We start from the raw sequence: 22,678 nt of genomic DNA, 5'->3' as shown, positions 1-22,678 counted from the left end.
AGGCAGCACGGGGGTGCTAGATAGCACGGCCTGGGGGTGCTAGAGCCTGACTCTTGTAGTTTCAATCAGTTTTCAATTTTTTTTTTTTTGACCTGCAATATGAGTATAAAACACCAAAATAAAAGAAAATAATGGTTTAAAGATGGGAGAACAAAATGAAAAATATAAGTAAAAATAAATAAAATAAAATAAAAATTTGCAAAGGAAGAGAAAGAAAATGATGGGTTGCCTCCCATTAGCGTTTTGTTTAAAGTCTTTAAACTCGACTTTTGAGAAGTTTATCAAATAACGGCATTCGCCCATAGTATGTATCATGTAGTATCACACATGGGTCTTGATTGAAAATGCCCTCAAGATTGGCTAGTTTGAGAAAATTTATGCTCGTCATACCAACAACATCTTGCTTTGAAGGATGAACTTGGGGAAAAACCTGTATTAGATCATGGAGAACACAATTTATTAAATGTGGTATTATTGGAAAGAAAGGATCTTCTGGTGGTGTATATATAAAGACCATTGATGAGCTCAAATCAATAGTCTCAATTATTTCTTCATCCACCAATATTGCTTTCTGCTTATTTTCATTTAAACTCTCATCCAATGTCGCCTCCAGTTGTACCTCACATTTTTCATAGTCATTAATAATCATATCTGAAAACAAGAAATTGAGATTTAATTCGTCTTCAAAGGAGTTGCATTTTTCACATGTAGGCTTTACTTCTTCTAAATATGCAATTTCCTATGAAGTTTCCTCAGAATTGCACTCCTCATCTCGATATCCATTAATTGCCATGGTTATCAATTCTGCTGCTTGTACCTCCAAATTTTCTATTGCTGTTTGTTGGATTTTAAAGGTCTCACGAGTTTCATTCATAAATTTAATGTGAGATTTAGTAAGGGCAGCAATCAAATCCTCTAAATTCTTTTGTTTTTCTTCTTCATATTCAAAATTTTGAGGATATTGGTGATTCCAGCCCTGCAATGATTGATCCCAATGCCAACGGTAGTCAAAATCTGCCATATCATTTAACATGTAAAGTATATTTTAATAGCTGCTTTCTATAAGGTGAATACCATTAGCTACCCAATTTCTAGTTTCTTCATTTAATCCACGATAGAATATGTAAGTGAGATATTTATTTGTAAAATTATGATAAGGACATTTTTCCAATAATTCATTAAATCTTGCCCAAGCTGCATAAAATGGCTCCAAGTGTTGTTGATTAAAATTTGCAACTATTTGTTGATAATACATCTCAAATACTTGCAAAAAAATGATGAAAAAGAAAATCAACAAAAACAAAGAAAAAAAAATACAAATAATATAAACAAATATTTCAATTACTAAATAAAACAAAATGTCTAAATTAATAACAAGATAATTCGTATTGATATTGGTATTGCCAATCCCCGGCAACGGCCCCAAAAACTTGACAGCTTATTTCGCAAGTGTACGAATCGCTACAAGTAATATATTATGAGTAAGATATCGTTTCCACGAGGATTGTAATCCAAGTACCAAAATTATGTTATCTCGTTATTATTTAAACGATAATTGAGAGAATTGTTTTATAAATGTAAAATAAACAAGAGTCAAGTAAACAAAAATTGATTAAAAGAAATCAAGGAATAGAAACTACTAGGGGTTTTGATTTCACTTAATTCCATCCAATTTATTTCATTAGTTCATTAGTCAATTTAATTATTCAAGTAGGGGAAACAACTCTGAATTCACTAACAAGCTCTTCCGATGTATTGCTAGCTATTTTAATTCCATTTAATTACCTATCTTCCAATAGCGCAATTAACTATGAATTAAATCATTAAATTATGTAGTTGTTTATGAATTTACAATTTAAGTTTGATAAATCATAAAAACCCCCCATGAGTCAAACCATATAGCTTCCGCATCAAGTTATTATTCTCATGTGTTTTATTAACCTTTTCATATCAAAGATCCTTCTTCTGATAGTGATAATTGAAATAAATCTTTCTAGGGGAAAATTCTGCCTAGAAGCATTAGGTTCATTAATAAATTATAACTTGAATAAGGAAAAATAAATCTAATTGCATAAATTGGAAAAGAGATTAAGCTACATCAAATCCCTAGTATAAGAATTTAGTTACACATAGTACTTAAATAAAACTCAATAATACTTGATAAATATTTCATAATCAATAAGAATAATGAAAGAAATAAACAAGATTAACAGTTTAGAAATAAGAACTAGTGATAAATTGCTTGGATGGTTTCCTTGAAACTTTGCACAACTCTTGAATACTTAACTTCTAAATAAAAACAAAACTATATACAAAGCTATAAATTGGGAGAAAGAAAGAGGAGATGTAGAGTGTAATGTGTGGGATTCTTTTACAATGCATCATTTCTCTCTTTATATAGACTTCTTAGGAGAGAACTTCTACATTGTTTAGGGAATAAATTCCACCTTGTTTATGGAATAAAGTTCTCAATCAAGCCTTGAATTTCTATCAATCATGTCTTCCATGTGCATAAATTGAGGCTTGATTTGTATGTGAAGAAAGTTGTCCAAGATTAGCTCTTGAAATTGGTAGGAATTTGTTGGCAAATTTTGACTAAATTTAAGCTCTTTGTCTTTGGCAGTTTTGCCTTATTTTTGTTTTTTTCTGGCAAAATCCTACAAATTTTCTCAAGATCAAGTGAGTTGTGTTTCAAGAAAGCTTTTAAATAAAAATATAATAAAATTAAATTAAAAACTAATTTAAATAAATTAAAAATACTAAAAATCTTAATAAAAATTACATTAAAAATACTATAAAAATATCACCTATCAGACATTATCCTTATTGTTTGTACTAAATTAATATACAATGAATGGTGTCTTATTATTACCTAATTTGAAAAAAGTTTTATCCTCTTTTAAAACGTATTGTAGTGTATGTAGCCCTCAAAATTGTTGTTAAGATATGGATAAAACTACTCCAATATATGAGAATGACTTGTTTACATCTAATATATTGTAAATCGGTATTTTTTTTTCTGAAATTTCAAATATTATGAATGAAAGAGTTGGAAAAAATTAACATTAAAATCTACGGCATTTGATATTTTAAAAAAATAATTAACAATTTATTATTATTTATTTTGTTTTAATTGATAAGAGATTTATGTTCTCAATTATATTATAATCACGGTCCAACCTGAAAGGGATTAGTTTCTTGTTTAACGGTTAAACGGGATGTGAGACGGCACCCTTGATAAAAATCAGCAAAAAAGTTGATTTAATTTATTATACGATAATTATATATATTTATTTATCTGGTGTATGGCTTCATTCATATATTGAATTAATTCAACAAAGAGAAACACTTATCTAGATTCAGTGTATGAACCCACTCATACACTAGATCAATGGACAAGAATCACAAATTAATGGCTCTCAATTTAGTAAAATCCAACAAAATTATCTAATTAATAACTTGAGACCTTCCATTCTCACATAAATAAGAAGATTAACCAGGTTATTACCAGATGAGTTCCTTTCAGCCTTTAACTTACCGTAGCGGGCATGTCTTATAGTGCTTTTTATCTCCGGTTATTGTGAAAGTTACAAGCTTAATCGTCTTATCATGCTTTGCAAGTTGTTGACAATGTCATGAACCCATGCACGTATGAATTTATGAGTACTTAGTTAATGTCACAATTCAAATTATTTGTTATACGTAAACAAAAAAACATATTTGTTTAGAAAATCTCCATTCCCAATAAATATATATATATATATATATATATATATATATATAAACTGGAAGCATAAAATAAGTTAACACGCTCTCTCCATTCAACATTTCTATTTATCTTTTTTTATAGATTTTTGAGTTTTCTTTTCATTTTATTATAATTTGAATTAATTCAAAAAAAATTGATTTGATTTATGATACGATAACTGTATATATTTATTTATCAAGTGTATGGTTTCATCCATATATTGAATTAATTCAATAAAGGGAAACACTCCCCTAGATCCAATGTATGAACCCACTTATACACTAGATCAATTACAAATGATGTTATAATTTAAATGAGAGTATTTTAATCATATAGTGAGAAAAAAATAATAATAATATTATTATTTTAATTGACTTAGCGTATGGGACCACCCATACACAGATATATTCAAGAAATTTTTTTCAATAAAACCATTTGGTAGTATATGGACCACCTATATATAGAATTGTCAAATTTCCAATCCCAACCAAACAATAAACAGAAATTCATTTCCTTTATTTTTCCACCTCCTATAAAAATAAGAAGAAAAAACAAATACAATCCAACATCTAAACACACAGCAAGATTCAATCTTAATGCCAACAATTTCATCCAATGGCAACACAATTTCTAATATCAAAACTAGCAAAACCCATCAACAACCACAACTAAAATATAAAAAAATCGAGAGCGCTTGATTTTGATGTCCATTAAACTCACTTACAAGGAGGGACGAAGAACTTTAACTGTGACTAAGCCCCAAGCCGAATTAAGTGATCCCTGATAATAGAGTCCGGATACCGATGGTTTAATATATATATATATATATATATATATATATATATATATATATATATATATATATATATATATATATATATATATATAATCCAACAATAAAACTCCAAATTTTCCTAATAAAACCCATGGAAACCAAAAACAATATAGTAAAACAACATTTTCTGAAAAAAAAAAAAAAAAGAAAGTTTTGATGGATTTACACTACAAGTGGACCAGAATCACAAATTAATGGATCCCAATTTTGCAATATCCAACAAAATTATCCAACTAATAACTCGAGACATTTTACTTTTCACATAAATGAGAAGACCAATCAGACTACTAACTGATAGGTTCCTTTCGGCGCTTAACTTACCGTGACGGCATGGCATATGGTGTCTCCAGCTATTGTGAAAGTTACAACGCTTAATCGTCTTATCATGCTGCATATGGTGTCTCCAGCTATTGTGAAAGTTAAAACGCTTAATCGTCTTATCATGCTTTGCAACTTGACAATGCCTTGAACCCATGCACGTACGAATTTATGAGTACTTAGTTAATGTTACAATTAAAAATATTTGCTATATGTAACCAAAAAAATATATTTGTTTAGAAAATCTCCCTTCCCAATCTATATATATATATAATTTTGAAGCAAAAAATAAATTAACACAACTCCCTCCATTCAACATTCCTATTTATTTTTTTTATATAGTTTTTTGAGTTTTCTTTTCATTTTATTATAATTTGATTGGATTTTAATATTTTCTAAGATCACTTTATCAATATAAAATTATTATCTACACTAACAAATTATGATTTGATTGGATTTTAATATTTTTCTAAGATCACTTTGTCCATATGGAATTATTATCTATACTAACAAATTATTTGAATTATAAAGTTTAGCTAAAACTTAGCTATCAAATTTAATTCCTACTATCTATAAATAATAAAATTAACTCAACATAAAAAACGTTCATGGTTATGGATTAGATTGCTGATGATCTATATATCTCTCTACGTCCCTCAATCTTCTACTTACCGGTGAATAAAAAATGTTTTCTTTGGTGAGCAATAATTTAGATATATACGAAGTCTATGTAGCTTTTTAAAAATCTTTTTTTTCTTTTAATTTGGTTAAGTGATAGTGAATATGCTGTTTGGATTGGAATAATTTTGTACTTGTCTCTTGCTAACTGATTCCATGTATATAATGAAATCAAGTAATTAATTACTAAACATTCCGAAATTGTTGAATATTCTACTAATTATTGAATTGATTATTTCAGTTTCAGGACTCTTCGAAGGAACAAAAGCATATAGAAAGCAAAATGGAGGGCTTTTTTTTTTTCGTCTTGATCTGAATGCAATTCGCATGAATATTGGTTTAATTAAAAAAATTTATATGCCTTCTTTTTCCACTGACTAATTTGTCAATGCTGTCTTATAAGGTACTCTCTCATTTGCTGTATTATTTATTATTAATTATCAAATAAATTAATTATTAGTTTTTAAATTGTTAGCTCATATTTTTGTTTTTTCATTTATGTTCTTGGCTTTCACTAGCTTTTTTTGGAAGGTTTTCATCTCATCTAGGTATTTGTTTGGAAGGTAGTACACGAAATATTAGGTTGTTGAAATCAACAACCACAGCTCGTGGGAGGCTTTGAATATCTGCTGTTATTTTGACTTAAAAAAATTTTACCTTATCCTTTTGCCAAATGGAAAAACATTCTTGCTTGCTTTCTGTAACTTTTGATTTGGTAAAAACCTAATTAATATTAATAAATAATTAAAATATATTTTGCTGTTAAATAATTTAATTATAAAATAAATAATATATCCATCTATATATCATCCATTTGAATTGAAAAACTTTATTTGTATGGAATTATCTATGATAAGATAAATTGTTTGAATTATAACTTGAACTAAAACCTTTACAAACTTTAATTAAAGCCTAAACATTTAATTGAATTGTATAGTTATTTAAAATAAATTAATGGTGCTACAATTTCTATAATTTAATAATTTTACTAATAAGATGATAGTTTGATAAAGCAGTCTGCGGGAAAACAGGTTTTTTAATAATATACCAAACACAACTTAATAAATATAATATACAACGATAAAAAAATTCATAGAAAAAATAGGTCTTTAATATATATTTATAAATTATAAGCAATCCGCGCAAACGCGTGAAGTTTCGCTTAGTTATATTTATAAAAATTAATATTGATAGGTCGTTCGAGCTTTTTCTGGGAGTATGGCATGGATTACTTCAGCGCAGTAGCGCCTTGAGACAAGCAAATAATCAAATGAAAGTATCTCTTTGGTTTAAAAAGGACATAAAATAAGTTAAAGATCATTTGTTTTGTCTTATTTATCGGTTTACTTAGATCCCAGCTTATTTCATCAACCAATAATAACTAACTAAATAATTAATAATAGCTTTGATATTTTAAATAATAAAAATTTTTCAGTATCTTTTTTAATTTAATATCTAAAAAGTTTTTCAGTTTTTCTCAATAATTTAATAAATAATTAATAATATCATTAATATTACTTCAAATATCAAAAATATTTGTCATTAACTGATTTTTCTTCTACAATTCAAATATCAAAATCTAAAAATACTTTTCAAATAAGTTATTTCTAAAAATAAAAGAAGCCTAAATGAAGAAGTTTTTCAGTTTGTCAAGTGGAGTCCTTGTAGGGCTTGTCGCAGTCGGTGAACGACATATGTCATAGATTTCATGACACGCATCACTATAACGAGATTTCATTAAAAAAAAAAAAAAACGATGTCGTTTTCTGTAGAGCGCGGTCAGCTGACAAAGCATATTATAATGATGACACGAGGTTAAAGCGCGCCGTCTGAAAAACCTTCTGTGTCGAGAAGGCGCGATGCTATGGTGGTTCTCCACTTGTCTTCTAGTTCATCTTTTATTTCTTTGAGTAACAACGTCGAACGGCTTATGTGCGCTGCAACCAAACAAGTGAAGTGGTCGAAAACGTATAAAGAAGTAATATGATTTTACCAGTGGTAAAGCTAGGAACGCTTGCTCTCAAAACGGTTTGCAAACCCATAGCCAATAGGCTCAAGAAGGAAGCAGGGCTGCACCCCAGGTTCCGTCAGTTCATAATCAATATTGCACAGGTTCTCTTCTCTTCTATTCGTTTCCCTTCTTGTGCAATTATGTCAATTCTTGATCTGTAAATACTCTGTCTTTGTCTATAACTTTGTCGATTTCAGTTTATTTTCCTTTATTAGGCAAACCATCGATTCACAACAACAGTGCAAAGGCGGATTTACGGTCATGCAACTAATGTTGCAATACGTCCTTTGGATGAGGAGAAGGCTGTCCAAGCTGCAGCTGATCTTATTGGGGAACTCTTTGTTTTTACGGTATTTCTCTCTTCCGGTTCCTGTTGCTGGTCTAAAATTATATAAAAAAGATTGGATTTTTAGGCATACCTTTGCAATTTTGCATTGCTGTTCTTGAATGTGTATCAACATCTAAATGTTTGTGTTTTCTGGTATATAAATTTCATAAATTGTTTTTTCCAAGCAGGAATAATTCTAAACTGGTTTTGCATGAATTGGGTAAACTGATGAAATTCCCATTTCTTTCAGGTTGCTGCAGGTGCTGTCACTTTTGAAGTCCAAAGAAGTTCCAGATCAGAAGCAAGAAAGGAGGAGATGCGAATACGGGAATTACAAGTATGTGTTTATAACTTTATATCATCCCTTGACCCACTGTGTTGCCCTGACATTATATTTTGATTGACATTTTTATGCACCTTTCTAATAGAGAAGCTTTGTTTCTGCCCATTATCCATTTTTCGTTGTATTTTTTCTTTATTGAAATTGAGGAAGAAAGGGAGTTGACAGATGGATGGAATATGATAAAGATGATAAGGTATTTAATTCAAGCATTATCCACTTGGTCTCAAAAATTTATATAATCTGTGTAGACCGTAGGCATGGGTTGCCTGGAATTCCAAAATGTAAAATTTCTAATCATGGAAAATCAAGTTGATGCATTGTCTATTTATTTATTGAATATACCATTTCCTCACGTGGAATGGATCCATCAGAAAGTGGTGCAATTTACACTACTTGTGTCTATTTAAATTATCTTATCAAATGTTAACTTCAAATGTGTAATAGTGGTTTGGGTACCATCTACAATAATCAGCTTTCCTCCTTTTCTGCCCTTAATTACTTCTTTACATTTCTTCAATATCTTTATACGTTCTTCATCACTCCAATCGTGCAAAATCCACTGCTTATAACCAACAATAAGAATCAAAAATTGTTAACAGATACAAAAAGAGGAACAAAAGAAAAAAAGAAAAGAAAGAAAAGAGATAGAAACGAACATGCCTTTAGTAAAATGGCATCAGCCGGAGGAATCTCCTCAAACATGCTGCCACCAACAAATTTCAAGTTATTACCATCTTGAAGACCAGCAACGACATGTGGGAGATCAAAAACGACGCAATCCAAGTGAGGGAAAGCATCAGCTAAGCCTTTAGCCATAGTTCCTGTTCCACCTCCAACATCAGTCAATGACTTCAACCCATCAAAAACTTCCTTGCATTCTTTTATCATAATACTCATAACCAACCTGGCATCACTTGCCATAGATTTGTTAAAAAGATTGTTCAGATTAGGATTATCTTCAGCATATTCCCACAATGCCTTTCCATGCGATGTGTGAAATGGTGTTTGGTCACCATTCAAGAGCCAAGTGCTTAAATAATGCCATGGTCCTGTTAGAACAGGATCAAGTGAGGCTAGCAAGAATGGCGTCACACTCGATGGATTTTCATTAACAAGAAGCTCAGTTGCTTTGGCTAGAACATACCCTTCTGATTCTTGGCCATTTTCTTCTATTTTTGCTATAGCAAAAAAACCAGAATGAACTAAAATACGCATCAGGCGAGGAAAGCAATGAGCTTTGGTTGGGTGTATAGATAGGGCACTGATTAGGTCTGAAAGAGTCATAGGCTTGCCATGCTTGTTAATGGCATCTGGTATTCCTAATTGAACTGCACATTTTAAAGACATGGAATTTATGAAGTTGAAAATATGGTTCCATATATGAGCTTGAGCTTCGAGTTGCTGATTAGAATCTTGGTTTAGAATTCCATCAGCCATTTTTATGGTTTTGTTAATTGTATTAGGATATGGTACGTAGAGATATAAATATGATGAGACTGGGTGTATTAGGTGCCGGGTGATGCCCTGGGACCAAGAGGTCACAAATTAAATCCTTGATTTTATAACAATTAATTTTAATTTGTATTATTTCTCTTTAGTGGGTTCTATTGCTCCTAATGGATTTTGTAATAAATCGTACTGCCCCTTGATGGGCTCTGAATTATTGTAACTGCTGCTAAAAAAAATTAATTAGTTAGATGACAGTGAGTATATCACAAATGTACATTACAAATCATTTTAAGGGTTTTGTTATTGTTATGGCTTATAGTATTTTGATATGATAGAGATACAAATACGATCAAACATGTATATATAGAGAGATGAGAGTGTGGAGATTTTTTTTATGATAATAAATTATTATGGCTTATAGTATTTGGTGAGGGAGATTTTTTAAGGAGTCCCATATCTCATTTAACCCTCAATTGATAAGCGTTATTCACAATAGCTTGATTGTTTTTTTCTTGCCTAATTACTTTTAGAAAACATTGAATTCATGACCTTCACTTGGGATTAAGACCCTTTACGGACTGGGCAATGATCTCATTGCCTGTGAGTATACAACCAAAATTTTCCAGCCAAGTTCTAACCGTCTCGGTTCATTTAGACTTACTAAACAATTACTGCAAATAAATTTAAAACTCAAGATTCTAAAAAATTTTACTTCTGCTTCAAAAGAAGTTAAGTTCGAGTGGATCGAACTCCATCAATAATTGTCTGTATACAAAAAGGTTCAATTTTTAGACATGCATTTGCAATTTTGTATTGTTTTTCTTGAATTTGTATTAACATATAAATGTTTGGGTTTGCGGTTTCTTCCAACCAGGAAATAATTGTAATTTGTTCATGAATTGGTAAACTTATGAAATTCCTTTTTTTTTAGAGGTTACTTTTGAAGTCCAGAGAAGTTCCAGATCAGAAGCAAGAAAGGAGGAGATGCGAATATGGGAATTACAAGTGTGTGTTTATAACTTTATATTATCCCCATGTCTTAATTGTGTTGAAGCAGACAATCCCCTGCCATTCTTAAGCATCTTTCTAACAGAGAAGCTTTCATTCTGTCCGTTGTCCATTCTTTCGTTGTACTTTTCTTATTTTACAGCAACTGAGGAGAGGGAGTTGAGACTTGAGAGATAGATTGGATATGATAAGATAATAAAGTATTTAGTTGAAGCATTATCCCCATGGCCTCAAAAACTTACATAATCTGTGTTTCATGTTAGGCTCTAGGTTTGGGTTACTTGTAATTCCAAAATGTGAAGGCTCTAAAGCGCAATTGTTGGAAGTTGAACGAAAACCAGAGGAACTTGACAAATATAGTTGAACTTTTCTTTTTTATCCTTTGTAATTCTTTAAATATTATCCCAATTTGAAAGCTTAATTTGCAATTAAGAGCAAATTTCACAGACTAAAATGTAATTTTATGTACTAATTTAATATAATCAGGCGAAATTCGGATACATGCATTAGTATTTTTAAGTAAATTTTATTTGTAAGATAAGGAGACGAATTTTATTTATAAAATCAAATAAGTAGGCCCAAGCTAAGAAGAAAAAACAAATGCAGAAAGTAACGTTAAAAAGATGAACTTTTGCTGATCGTAATGGCAAGGGAAATGTTATACTAATGAAATTTATTTATTTATTTGTTTATAAAAAAAATTGAAGAAAAAAAATTAGGGGGTATGATGGTCATTTCCTTCCATGTTGACTCACGACACCGTTGTTCATCTTCCGGGCAAGTTTCTAAACAAGCCTATATATCGACCTGCCTTCCTTAGCAGTTAACACCTTACTCATTGCATTTGCATGAAATTGAAATGTTTTTCTCTCCCAAAAAACGATAAACACCACAACAAAGCTTTTTCTCTCGTATTCTTAGCTCTGTTAATTTGAATCTGCCGTGCCGTACTTTATAAGTTAACGAACTTAAATTATGAATTTTTAAACAAACCATAAAACTTAATTATTTAATTCATGTTTAGTTGCGTTATTAGAAGATAGGTAATTAGACTGGGTTAAAAATAGCTAACAATACATCGAGAGAGCTTGTTAATAATTTTAGGATTGTTTCACTTACTTGAACAATTAAAATTGATTATCAAACTAATAAAATAAATTACATAAAATTAAGTGATGTCAAAATTCCTAATAGTTTTTAATGATTGATTTATTTTCATCAAATATTTTTGTTTGATTTCTTATTCATTTTTTTATTTTATTTTTCAATCTATTTTCCTTTTTGTCATTTAAATAATAGTAGGTAACACAATTTTGGTACTTGGTATACAATTTTCGTGGGACGATATTTTACTCATTCTTTATTACTTATTTGTGATTTCATATACTTGCGAAAAAGCCTGTTAACGCATGGGTCCTGTGCAGCCCTAGTACACACCTAATTAAATTGGGTTAGAACCTCAATTTTTTTTTTTTTTGTAAATAATATATGTGTGTAATTTCACTTTTGTTTCAACGAGGCTCACTTTTGCTCAAGATTGTGATAAATATTGGATGAAAATGTTGCTAGATTTGACAAGGATTGCTCAATAGATGTTGTTAGTACGACTTTTTCCTCTTTTAAAGTTTGGTATTTTCAAACTCTTACGTCGATATCAATATAGCAAGTATCCAAAAAGAATAAAACTTAGAATAATTTTTTATTATCCTTTTTGAAAATGAATTAATTTTTTTCCGAAAAATTGATTTCTTCTGCTAAAATCATTTCTTATTCCTATAAAAATACTCAAGTTATGTCCTTTATTATTTTCTTTATTACTGAATTGGCAAATTTGTAAAAAAAAATATCAATGGTTTTCATCTTCTTTTTTTCCACTTTAGCGCGTTTAAGTTTTTGATTTATTCGAATTTAATATCATGTACTCCACTTTTTTTTTTTTTTTAAATCGTCTGGTATGTAGAGTTCGAATCCTAGACATTGTTTATGGAATTCAGCACCTAATCACACGGGAACAATTGGTGGTTGGTTTATATACTCCTCTTTTAATGAATGGATTTATAATATTGATTTTTAAAAAATTCAGAAACTTCGATTTACATTTAATTTTTATTATTAAATTGAAAAAATTACATCATTTAATGTGATATACATTTTATTATTTTCTTCTCTCTCTTTTCTAAACAAAATCTTAAGGATTTTAATCTTATCCTTTTCATTCGTGTGTGCAGTGTTCTTAGAAAAATGCTATCTAATAGCATGAAAATTCACCTGTAATACGATTTTGCTAATAAAATCTAATGAAAATTTACGTCTGCATAATTAAATTATTATATATTGTGCTCAATAAAACAATCCATTTGTGTTTAATTAGATGTTCAAATAATGACATTTATAAAATTAATTAAAGATAAACTTCAATTACACACCTTAAACCCAACACAGGGGTTATCTTATAGTCACTAAAACCAGCATCAAAAAAGAGTTTAGCCCATTCTTTTTTGTTTCTTTCTTTACCACTAACCAACACCATCATCAACATGTCAAAGAAAAGCTGAGTTTCAATGGAGTCATTATTCTGTTTGTGGGTCTCCATCACCATATCTATAATAATCAGCTTTCCTCCTTTTCTGCCTTTAATTGCTTCTTTACATTTCTTCAATATCTTTATGCATTCTTCATCACTCCAATCATGCAAAATCCACTGTTTATGATCAAAAATAAAATTAAAAAATTGTTAGCAGAATATCAGCGCAGCATGCAGGAGATTAGACATTCAAAAGCAAGAAAACCTTTCATTTAATACCAAGTAAAATAAAGAAAAGATAGAAAAAAGAGAGAGCATAAATTTCAGTACATGCCTTCAGTAAAATTGCATCAGCTGCAGGGGGAATCTCCTCGAACATGTTACCACCAACGAATTTCAAGTTCTCACCATCTTGAAGACCTGCAACGACATGGGGGAGATCGAAGACAAAGCAATCCAAGTGAGGAAATGCATTAGCTAAAATTTTAGCCGCAGTTCCTGTTCCACCACCAACATCAACCAATGACTTCAACCCATCAAACACTCCTTTGCGTTCTTTTATCATAATACTCATAACCAACCTAGCATCACTTGCCATAGCTTCATTAAAAAAATTGTTGAGCTTAGGATCTTGACCAGCAGATTCCCATAATTCGTTTCCGTGAAATATATGAAATGGGGTTTTATCATCTTTCAAGAACCAAGTGCTTAAATAATGCCATGGTCCTGTTAAAACAGGATCAAGCATGGCTAGCAAGAACGGTGTCACACTCAATGGATTTTCTTTAACAAGAAGCTTCGATGCATTAGTAAGAACATACCCTTCTATTTCTCGGCCATTTTCTTCTATTTTTGCTATAGCAAAAAAGCCAGAATGGACTAAAATGCGCATCAGGCGAGGAATGCAATGCGCTTTGGTTGGGTGTATAGATAGGGCATTGATTAGGTCAGAAAGAGTCATGAGCTTGCCATGCTTGTTAATGGCGTCTGGTATTCCTAATTGAATTGCACATTTTAAGGACATGGAATTTATGAAGTTGAAAATATGGTTCCATATATGAGCTTGAGCTTCAAGTTGCTGATCAGAATCTAGGTTTACAATTTCTTCAGCCAAATGAGCCATTTTTATGGGCTTGAGGCTAATAGTATTAGGATATGGTAGAAGTACAAATATGATGAACAATCAATCAAATACTTTTAAGTATATATAGAGAGAGTGGTGGGGGATTTCTTCCTTTCTTTCTTTATTATTTTGTTTTTCAAACGCTAATTATTTTATTTTTCCCCCATGCATTAGTATATATTTTATTTTATTTTTTCACATTATTCACATTGATGCATGGTAGTTGCCACAAATATTCTGAAGTTAATTATTTTATTTAATTTTCCTTCTATATATATATAAGCGTGTTCGGTAAAATTAATTGACCAGGATCACAAATTTTCTCTTGTTATTTTATTTCTCTCATTTTTGTTGATTTTATTTCCAAATAGAAAAAACAAATCTCGAACCAACAATTTTTGAGCCAAAAATTTAGTAATTAATATACGGAAACTTTAGTAACATCAAATATTGTTGATAGTAAGAGAAGAGTCCCAATCACCTGGATGTTCGCCACGTGTTTCAGGCTCAATTGTGATATTGGCAATGATTATAAAAAAGGGCCTACGTTCATGTATAAACCTTAATCCTTTCGAAACAACTCAAGGACTCGTATTTGATAAGACAACAAAATGATAGCATTTAGAGATGAGTTTCATGAAAATTTCCACTCCAACAGTGAAAAGCAATCAAGGGATTGCATTTGGACTTTGGAGATAGGCTGCCTGAAATTCCAATCCTTTACCTATCTTAATAAATTTGCCAAATTTCTTAAAACATGATGCAGAAATCTTTGGCAATGAATTTGACAAAGATGCAATTGACATAAATCATTAATTAATTTACTCAAATCACTCATTATCTTCTATATATCAATATATTCATTATTACTTTTTTTTTTTTTTGATAATCATTTAATTAATTGAATTGTATGGTTATTTAAAATAAATTAAGGGCACTATAATTTCTATAATTTAATAATTTTACAAATAAGATGATAATTTAATAAAGCAGCCTGCGAGAAAACAGTTTTTTAAATAATATACTAAATACAACTTAATAAATACAATATACAACGATAAAAAATTCATAAGAAAAATGGATTTTTGATATATATTTATGAATTATAAACAACCCGTGCAAAGCACAGAGCTTCGTTTAGTTGTATTTATAAAAATTAATATCGATAAAAAATTTGAGACAAGCAAATAATCAAATGAAAGGATCTCTTTGGTTTAAAAAGGACATAAAATAACTTAAAGATAGTTTGTTTTGTCTTATTTCATCAACCAATAATAATTAACTAAATAATTAATAATAGCATTGATATTTTAAAATAATAAAACTTTTTCAGTTCTCTTCTCTTCTGTTCTTTTCGCTTCTTGTGCAATTATGTCAATTCTTGATCTGTAAATACTGTGTCTTTGTCAATAACTTTGTCGATTTCAGTTTATTTTCCTTTTATTAGGCAAACCATCGATTCACAACAACAGTGCAAAGGCGGATTTACGGTCATGCAACTAATGTTGCAATCGTCCTTTGGATGGAGATGCACATTAAGAACTAACTTCACTGAACAGTTAACTTGCATTGTTGTTGGTCTTGGGGGGAAGCATCTGTCTTTTCCATATTTACCTGTTAGCCGAATCACTTTTCTTTCGTTACTTCCCATTTGTTAGCGAAGTATAGAAAAGCTGGTGTACACATTATTCCTCAATTTCTCTGTTTGCTTTATTTTGCAGAACATCTAACACTTAATTGTAGTTTAATTTGATTAAACTACAATTGTTAACTTGATTAATCTGATTAATTGTCAACTGATTAATTTTCATCATAGCTACAGCAATAGATATTTTTCAATAATTTTATATGCGTATTCAAGAATATCATTTCTAGAGTACCCTTTAACACTACCAAATTTGAAAAATAAAAATATGGACTCTGTCTGTAAGCAATTCCCATATCCATGGTATAATAATTGGCATATCCAAGGTACGCTAACTGAGTTCTTTCAAACATGGCATCAGCCGGAGGAATCTCCTCAAACATGCTGCCACCAACAAATTTCAAGTTATCACCATCTTGAAGACCAGCATGGGAGATCAAAAACGACGCAATCCAAGTGAGGGAAAGCATCAGCTAAGCCTTTAGCCATAGTTCCTGTTCCACCTCCAACATCAGTCAACGACTTCAACCCATCAAAAACTTCTTTGCATTCTTTTATCATAATACTCATAACCAACCTGGCATCACTTGCCATAGCTTTGTTAAAAAGATTGTTCAGATTAGGATTATCTTCAGCATATTCCCACAATGCCTTTCCATGCGATGTATGAAATGGTGTTTGGTCAGCATTCAAGAGCCAAGTGCTCAAATAATGCCATGGTCCTGTTAGAACAGGATCAAGTGAGGCTAGCAAGAATGGCGTCACACTCGATGGATTTTCATTAACAAGAAGCTCAGTTGCTTTGGGTAGAACATAGCCTTCCGATTCTTGGCCATTTTCTTCTATTTTTGCTATAGCAAAAAAACCAGAATGAACTAAAATACGCATCAGGCGAGGAAAGCAATGAGCTTTGGTTGGGTGTATAGATAGGGCAGTGATTAGGTCTGAAAGATGTTGGTGGTGGTGTGCCCACTCAAATGGGACCCACACAGTTTGAAAAGAAAAAAAAATAATAAAGAGGAAAAAAAAAGAACGTGCTGTTTGAAAAAGCAAAAGGTTGGTTGCCGACCTTTGAATAGTTGGCAACCAACTATGAAATTAATGGAGAGCCGTGTGTAACAAACACACGACTCTCACATTCCCATGTTTCTTAGTTTAGATATATACCAACAACAAACGAGAGACATTAGAGAGTTTTTAGTTTTAAAAAGGTTCTTAAAACTAAGGGTTTAGAAAATAGTGAAGATTATTAGAGTGTTTTTGGAAAACACTTTGTGTGCCACTATTTTTGTATTACTTTCTTTGTGTACCTACTATGTTTTTTAATAGTGGAAGAGATATTCGGAGTTGGTCCCGTGGACGTAGCCCTAAACAGTTGAGGGTGAACCACGTAAATTTCTGTGTGTCCCATTTTAATACTTCCGCTACTTAATTATTTTCGTAATTTTATTGCCGGTATCCTAACAAGTGGTATCAGAGCCTGGTTCAGCCTGTCAAATAGCGGTACCAGATCCGTGGATATATTTTGAAAATAAATATACCACGAAGACGAGAAAATTACGACGAGTCCTTTGGTGCAGTCCGCTCGGAAAGACGTTGCAAAATCGACTTAGTGATGAATAGTAAAATAGTAACTCACAGTTGATGGTGAATAGTTACTATTGACGTTACTGTTGCTTAAGCCCAACACTATTCACGTATAGTACTATTTACGTGTACAGTTACTATTCTTGTATACTGTTACTATTCACATATACGGTTACTATTCACTCAAAAGTCATGGAAGCTAGAACGAGCAAAATGATCAGTCTAAATGGCGCAAATTACCATATATAGAGAAATAAAATGAGAGATCTCCTTATAGTAACCAAAATGCATTTGCCCGTGTTTGGTTCAAGCAAACCGGAAGACAAGACTGATGAAGAATGAGCTTTCGAGCGTGAACAAGTTTGTAGTTATATTCGACAATTTGTCGATGATAATGTGTACAACCACATTTGTAACGAGACTCACGCCAGAACATTATGGGACAAGCTTGAACAGCTATATGCCTTAAAATCGGGCAACAACCAATTATTTTATTTGACGAAGCTGATGAATTTCAAATACCAAGAAGGTACTTCTGTAGCAGATTACTTGAGTGAAATGCAGGCAACTATTCACCAGCTGTCAAATATGGGCATAAAATTTGATGATAAAATCTTCGGCCTTATGGTGCTTGGCTCCTTACTAGAGTCTTGGGAGACTCTGAAGATATCAATAACAAACTCTACACCACATAGTGGAGTTAGCTGGGAATTTGTTAAAAATGCTGTTTTGAATGAAGAAATGAGACGTAAAGCACAGAATCCTTCTTCATCTCAGTCAGACATTTTTTTAGCAGATGCTAAAAGAAATAACCAGCCCAGAGGGAGGAGCCAATCTAGAAGTTCAAATACAAGAGATAAGAGCAGGGGTAAATCAAACAGATTCGCCAATACTGTGTGCCCTCATTGTGGGAAGAAGGGCCACATTAAAAGGTATTGCCGGAAGTTCAAAAGTGATCAGGAGAAGATGAAGGGCAAAGCAAAGAAAGAAGAGAGCAGTGATGATGAAGCTAATGTCATTGCTGAGTTCCAACTATTCATTGAAGACACTATCAATCTTGCAACCCAAGAGACCAATTGGGTAATTGATAGTGGGGCTACACTTCATGCAACATCCCGGAGAGAAAATTTTTCATCTTACACACTAGAAAATCTAGGTGTGGTCAAGAAAGCAGACGGTAAACTATTGAAAGTCGTCGGTAAGGGAGACATTTGTCTAGAGACAGAAAATGGTTCGAGATTAATTTTAAAAGATGTCGTGATGTACCAGACATGCATTCTAATTTAATCTCGGTTGGCAGACTTGATGATGAAAATTTCTGTAGCACCTTCAAAAAAGGCCAGTGGAAGCTCACAAAAGGTTCCATGGTGATAGCGAATGGAAGGAAAGACCCAAAGCTGTATGTAATGCATGCGAAGCTCTCCCGAGATGCTTTTAATGTAGCGGAGGATGACAGTGCAGTTGAATTGTGGCATAAACGACTAGGCCACATGAGTGAGAAAGGAATGACAAATCTGGTAAAAAACAACATGCTATCTGGATTGGATAAAGTCCATTTAGAGAAATGTTCTGATTATATGGCAGGAAAGCAGAATAGAGTAGCTTTCAAGATTTCTCAGCCTTCCAGAATGAAGAATGTGTTAGATCTGGTGCATTCAGCTCTATGTGGACCATTGACGATGTCATATAGTGGAAATCGATACTTCGTAACATTTATCGATGACCATTCTAGGAAGACCTGTGTGTACACTTTGAAGTCTAAAGATCAAGTTTTAGATGTTTTTAAACAATTTCTAAACTTGGTTGAGCGACAAACAGGCAAAAAGCTGAAGTGCATTAGAACAGATAATGGTGGATAATACACTGGGCCATTTGATGCTTTCTGCAAAGAGCATGGTATTCGACATCAAACAACACCTCCCAAGACGCCGCAACTGAACGGTTTGGCTGAGAGGATGAACAGAACTTTGATGGAGAGAGTCAGATGTTTACTCTCACATGCAAAGTTGTCTAAAAGATTTTGGGGTGAAGCTCTTCTTATAGCAATTCATCTTATAAATCGTTCACCTTGTGTTCCTCTACGGTATGATACTCCAGAAAGAGTATGGTCAGGAAAGGATGTTTCCTATGATCATTTGCGGGTGTTTGGTTGCAAAGCCTTCGTGCATATTCCTAAGGATGAGAGGTCTAAGCTTGATGTCAAGACTCGATAATGTGTATTCATTGGCTATGGCCAAGATCAATTTGGCTATAGATTTTTTGATCCACTCTAGAAAAAAATGATAAGAAGTAGAGATGCTGTATTTGTTGAAAATCAGACTATTGAAGATGTTGAAACGACTCAGAAGGAAGCTGCCGATAGATCTGAAGATGATTCAACAGATGTACAAATAGTTCCTCGAGTAACAGAACAAAGACAAGTTGGAGATGAAGAAACTATTCCACAAGAACAAGAGCCAGAGTTAGAAAATCCAAAAGTTCCTTATCAGAATGAACCAGAAGAAGATTTTGATGGTGTTCATGTTCAACCACCAGCACCAGAAGGTTCTCAAACATTAAGAAGGTCTAGTAGAATCAGACAACCATCTACTAGATATTCATCAAATGAATATGTATTAATGACTGACAGGGGAGAACCTGAATGCTTTGAAGAAGCAATGGAAAGTGAACACAAAAGGAACTGGATTGAAGCCATGCAAGAAGAAATGAAATCCTTGCATGAGAATAAAACATTTGAGCTGGTAAAGTTGCCCAAAGGTAAGAAAGCTTTGAAGAACAAATGGGTGTTCAGGATCAAGCAGGAAGAACACAGCTCCCAACCACGATTCAAAGCTAGATTGGTTGTGAAAGGGTTCAATCAAAGAAAGGGTGTTGATTTTGATGAAATCTTTTCACCAGTTGTGAAAACGACATCCATTCGGACAGTGCTCGAAATGGCCACCAGTTTTGATATGGAAATCAAGCAAATGGATGTAAAGACTGTCTTCCTACATGGAGATTTGGAAGAAGAAATATACATGGAGCAGCCAGAGGGTTTCATAAAAAAGGGGAAAGAAGATTGTGTTTGTAAACTGAAGAAGAGCCTGTACGGCTTGAAGCAGGCACCAAGACAGTGGTACAAGAAGTTTGAGTCTGTTATGGGGCAACAAGGTTACAAAAAGACCACTTCAGATCACTGTGTCTTCGTAAAGAAATTCTCTGATGATGACTACATTATTCTCTTGCTCTATGTAGATGATATGTTGATTGTTGGTCAGAATTCTGTCAGAATTAATAGCTTGAAGAAACAGCTAAGTAAGTCCTTTGCTATGAAAGACTTGGGACCAGCAAAGCAAATTCTTGGCATGAAGATTACAAGAAATCGAAGAACTAAGAAATTATGGTTGTCACAGGAGAAGTATATTGAGAAAGTACTTCAAACGTTCAAAATGGAGAATGCTAAAGCGGTTAGTTGTCCTCTTGCTAATCACTTTAAATTAAGCTCAAAACAGTGCCCTTCTACCGATGGAGAGAAGGAAGAGATGGAAAAGATCTCATATGCTTCAGCAGTTGGAAGCTTGATGTATGCCATGGTCTGTACACGGCCAGATATTGCTCACTCAATCGGAGTAGTGAGTCGATTTCTTTCAAATCCGGGAAAGGAACATTGGGCTGCAGTGAAATGGATTTTCAGGTATCTTCGAGGTATGACCAAAGTATGTTTATGCTTTGGAGATGAGAAGCCAGTATTAGTCAGTTATACCGACGCAGATATGGCTGGGGATGTTGACTCGAGAAAGTCCACATCAGGGTATCTAATCACATTTGCAGGGGGAGCCGTGTCATGGCAATCAAGATTGCAGAAATGTGTTGCTCTATCAACAAGTGAAGCAGAATTCATAGCACTAACAGAAGCATGCAAAGAGTTGCTGTGGATGAAGAAGTTCTTGAATGAACTCGGAATTCATCAAGAACGATATTTGATATTCTGCGGTAGCCAGAGTGCGATTCATCTTGGGAAGAATTCCTCCTTTCATTCAAGGTCAAAGCACATTGATGTTAGATATCATTGGATCAGGGATGTATTAGAGATGAAGCAGTTACAGCTTGAGAAGATCCATACAGATCAAAATGGATCAGATATGTTAACGAAGATTCTTCCAAAAGACAAGTTTGAATATTGTCGATTAGCTGCAGGAATGATGGAGAGTATGGCTAACGTCCCCACTTGAGCATGCAGGGGGAGATTTGTTGGTGGTGCTGTGCCCACTCAAGTGGGACCCACACAGTTTGAAAAGAAAAAAAAATAATAAAGAGAAAAAAAAAACGTGCTATTTGAAAAAGCAAAAAGTTGGTTGCCAACTATTCAAAGGTCGGCAACCAACTATGAAATATGGAGAGCCGTGTGTAACAAACACATGACTCTCTCATTCCCTCTCCAATAAATAGGAGAAGATGTTTCTCAGTTTAGATATATACTAACAACAAGCGAGAGACATTAGAGAGTTTTTAGTTTTAAGAGGGTTCTTAAAACTAAGGGTTTAGAAAATAGTGAAGATTATTAGGGTGTTTTTGGAAAACACTTTGTGTGCCACTATTTTTGTATTACTCTTTTTGTGTACCTACTATTTTTTTTAATAGTGGAAGAGATATTCAGAGTTGGTCCCGTGGACGTAGCCCTAAACAGTTGAGGGTAAACCACGTAAATTTTTGTGTGTCCCATTTTAATATTTCTGCTGCTGAATTATTTTCGTAATTTTATTGCCGGTATCCTAACAAAAGAGTCATAGGCTTGCCATGCTTGTTAATGGCATCTGGTATTCCTAATTGAACTGCACATTTTAAGGACATGGAATTTATGAAGTTGAAAATATGGTTCCATATATGAGCTTGAGCTTCGAGTTGCTGATTAGAATCTTGGTTTAGAATTCCGTCAGCCATTTTTATGGGTTTGTTAATTGCATTAGGATAGAGATATAAATTGATGAGATATTGACAATTATATTTATTTATTATATTTATCGAGTGACTCGTGACGTCTGGTGTATTGAAGGGTGTGCAACTCTTCTAATCGGATAATATTATATTTATTTTCCTTTTTA

General features: G+C 32.5%; 2 protein-coding genes and 2 pseudogenes across 2 annotated transcripts; 1 reads left to right on the top strand and 3 right to left on the bottom strand.

Annotated features, from left to right (window-relative positions):
* The first annotated feature begins 7,385 nt into the window (after positions 1-7,385).
* Positions 7,386-11,200, top strand: LOC149497936 (OPA3-like protein). The gene is made up of 4 exons (XM_089719422.1): positions 7,386-7,691; positions 7,806-7,940; positions 8,169-8,255; positions 10,642-11,200. Exons 1-4 carry the CDS (start codon positions 7,563-7,565, stop codon positions 10,786-10,788), a joined length of 498 nt encoding a protein of 165 aa, XP_089575548.1. The 5' UTR covers positions 7,386-7,562; the 3' UTR covers positions 10,789-11,200.
* LOC149497937 (putative O-methyltransferase 3 pseudogene) lies at positions 8,665-9,725 on the bottom strand (annotated as a pseudogene).
* A 1,822-nt stretch (positions 11,201-13,022) lies between the features above and the next one.
* On the bottom strand, positions 13,023-14,365 carry LOC105639550 (trans-resveratrol di-O-methyltransferase-like). Its single transcript, XM_089719413.1, has 2 exons — positions 13,577-14,365; positions 13,023-13,419 (listed from the first exon to the last, which is right to left on the bottom strand). The coding sequence occupies exons 1-2, from the start codon at positions 14,363-14,365 to the stop codon at positions 13,120-13,122; spliced, it is 1,089 nt and encodes a 362-aa protein (XP_089575539.1). The 3' UTR covers positions 13,023-13,119.
* A 1,849-nt stretch (positions 14,366-16,214) lies between these two features.
* LOC149497935 (putative O-methyltransferase 3 pseudogene) lies at positions 16,215-22,517 on the bottom strand (annotated as a pseudogene).
* Positions 22,518-22,678: the final 161 nt, after the last annotated feature.

The sequence above is a fragment of the Jatropha curcas genome, chromosome 3, assembly GCF_041381405.1.
Source record: "Jatropha curcas cultivar XTBG-Jc1 chromosome 3, XTBG_Jcur_1.0, whole genome shotgun sequence".
Lineage (NCBI taxonomy): Eukaryota > Viridiplantae > Streptophyta > Magnoliopsida > Malpighiales > Euphorbiaceae > Jatropha > Jatropha curcas.
This window is presented reverse-complemented; position numbering and strand designations above follow the sequence as displayed.

Excerpts from the sequence above, each read along its gene's own strand:
- LOC105639550 (XM_089719413.1), bottom strand. The coding sequence starts at position 14,365 with ATGGCTCATTTGGCTGAAGAAATTGTAAACCTAGATTCTGATCAGCAA. Across the intron at positions 13,420-13,576 it reads CTGATGCAATTTTACTGAAG|TGGATTTTGCATGATTGGAG; the intron begins GCATGTACTGAA and ends GATCATAAACAG.
- LOC149497936 (XM_089719422.1), top strand. The coding sequence starts at position 7,563 with ATGATTTTACCAGTGGTAAAGCTAGGAACGCTTGCTCTCAAAACGGTT. Across the intron at positions 7,941-8,168 it reads GGGAACTCTTTGTTTTTACG|GTTGCTGCAGGTGCTGTCAC; the intron begins GTATTTCTCTCT and ends CATTTCTTTCAG. Across the intron at positions 8,256-10,641 it reads TGCGAATACGGGAATTACAA|AGGTTACTTTTGAAGTCCAG; the intron begins GTATGTGTTTAT and ends CTTTTTTTTTAG.